Source organism: Chaetura pelagica, unplaced genomic scaffold (assembly GCF_000747805.2).
Source record: "Chaetura pelagica isolate M959 unplaced genomic scaffold, ChaPel_1.0 scaffold743, whole genome shotgun sequence".
NCBI lineage: Eukaryota > Metazoa > Chordata > Aves > Apodiformes > Apodidae > Chaetura > Chaetura pelagica.
The window spans coordinates 76,652-78,608 of record NW_009952703.1 but is presented as its reverse complement, the minus strand read 5'-3'; the positions used below and the strand labels follow the sequence as shown (position 1 = coordinate 78,608).

Below are 1,957 nucleotides of genomic sequence, written 5' to 3'. Positions count from 1 at the left end.
TCTTCCTCCTCCCCTTCCTCCTTCCTCCTCCTCCTTCCTCCTCCTCTTCTTCCTCCTCCTTCCTCTTCCTCTTCTTCTTCCTCCTCCCCTTCCTCCTTCCTCCTCCTCCTTCCTCCTCCTCTTCTTCCTCCTCCTTCCTCCTTCCTCTTCCTCTTCATCTTCCTCCTCCCCTTCCTCCTTCCTCCTCCTCCTTCCTCCTCCTCTTCCTCCTTCCACCCGTGTCCGTGGGTTTGTGGGGGGGTCTCCAGCCATCCTGGCATTGCTGGTGCAGCCCTGGGGGGAGCTGTGGGACCACAGCTGCAGGGGAAATCTCTTGCAGGCTGCTCCTCAGCCCTGACCTGCTGGTGTTCCTGCAGGTGCTGTGGCCAGCACGGTGGTGAAGCAGAAGCTGGCTGAGGTCATCCTGAAGAAGCAGCAGGCAGCTCTGGAGAGGACCAGCAACCCCAACCCTCCAGCCATGCCCTACAGGTAAAACAGGGGCATCCCAGGGCCTTGCCCTGAGCATCTACAAGTGGCATCTGCAAGTGGCTGTTGGGCTTGGGCAGGATCTTGCAGTTCTCTTGACCTCCTGGTCTTCAGAGATGTTTGTGTAGGTGCCTCCTGCTGGGCTGGGGTGGGTTGGTTCTGGGTCAGGAGCTTGCAGGAGGTACATGGAGTTCCCTTCTTGTTTTCCCTGTCCTTGTGGGGCTTTGGTGCCTCCCTGACCTTGTGGGGCTTTGGTGCTTCCCTGTCCTTGTGGGGCTTTGGTGCCTCCCTGACCTTGTTGGGCTTTGATGGGTCCCTGTCCTTGTTGGATTTGGGTGGTTCCCTGTCCTTGGGCTTTGATGCCTCCCTGTCCTTGTTGGGCTTTGATGGGTCCCTGTCCTTGTTGGATTTGAATGGTTCCCTGACCTTGGGCTTTGGTGCCTCCCTGACCTTGTTGGGCTTTGGTGCCTCCCTGACCTTGGGCTTTGGTGCCTCCCTGACCTTGTTGGGCTTTGGTGCCTCCCTGACCTTGGGCTTTGGTGCCTCCCTGACCTTGGGCTTTGGTGCTTCCCTGTCCTTGTTGGGCTTTGGTGCTTCCCTGTCCTTGTTGGGCTTTGGTGCTTCCCTGTCCTTGGGCTTTGGTGCTTCCCTGTCCTTGGGCTTTGGTGCCTCCCTGACCTTGGGCTTTGGTGCTTCCCTGACCTTGTGGGGCTTTGGTGCTTCCCTGTCCTTGTTGGGCTTTGGTGCTTCCCTGTCCTTGTGGGGCTTTGATGGGTCCCTGTCCTTGTTGGATTTGAATGGTTCCCTGACCTTGGGCTTTGGTGCCTCCCTGACCTTGGGCTTTGGTGCTTCCCTGTCCTTGTGGGGCTTTGGTGCTTCCCTGTCCTTGTGGGGCTTTGGTGCCTCCCTGTCCTTGTTGGGCTTCAGTGGTTTGTCCCAACTGTCCTGTCAGTCCCTTTTCTACTGGCCCAAGACAAGGCAAAGCCATCAGCTTTGTAGGTGTTTGTGGTGGGGGCCACAAACATGAGCTGGGACTGGGATGGACTGGACAAGCCCTTCTGGCCACCAGCAGAGCAGCTCTCACCTGCCTGGGCGGGTGTCACATCAGTGGCCCATGGCTACCAGCTGGGAACAAGGTCCCTTAACAAGGTGGCTTCTCCCTGTAGGTCTCTGGAGCCCCTGGATCCTGAGGGCCCTTCCCCTCCCGTGCTCAGCACCTTCCTGCCCCCCGTGCCCAGCACTGCCCTGGAGCCCCCCGAGCACTTCCCGCTGCGGAAGACGGGTGAGACCCCGGGGTGGCACCCCCTCCTCCCACCTCCTGCCTGGGGGGCTGGGACTGGGGTGCAGGGACTGGAACTGGGATGCAGGGACTGGGGTGCAGGGGCTGGGACTGGGATGCAGGGACTGGGGTGCAGGGGCTGGGACTGGGATGCAGGGACTGGGATGCAGGGACTGGGATGCAGGGGCTGGGACTGGGACGCGGGGGCTGGGG

The 1,957-nt window shown here is 60.4% G+C and overlaps 1 protein-coding gene across 1 annotated transcript in view; it reads left to right on the top strand.

Annotated features, from left to right (window-relative positions):
- HDAC7 (histone deacetylase 7) overlaps window positions 1–1,957 on the top strand; it is a 27,716-nt gene that overhangs the window by 3,964 nt on the left and 21,795 nt on the right. The window contains 2 exon segments of the mRNA XM_009994082.1: window positions 357–468; window positions 1,632–1,747. Coding sequence (XP_009992384.1) covers window positions 357–468; window positions 1,632–1,747 — 228 coding nt within the window.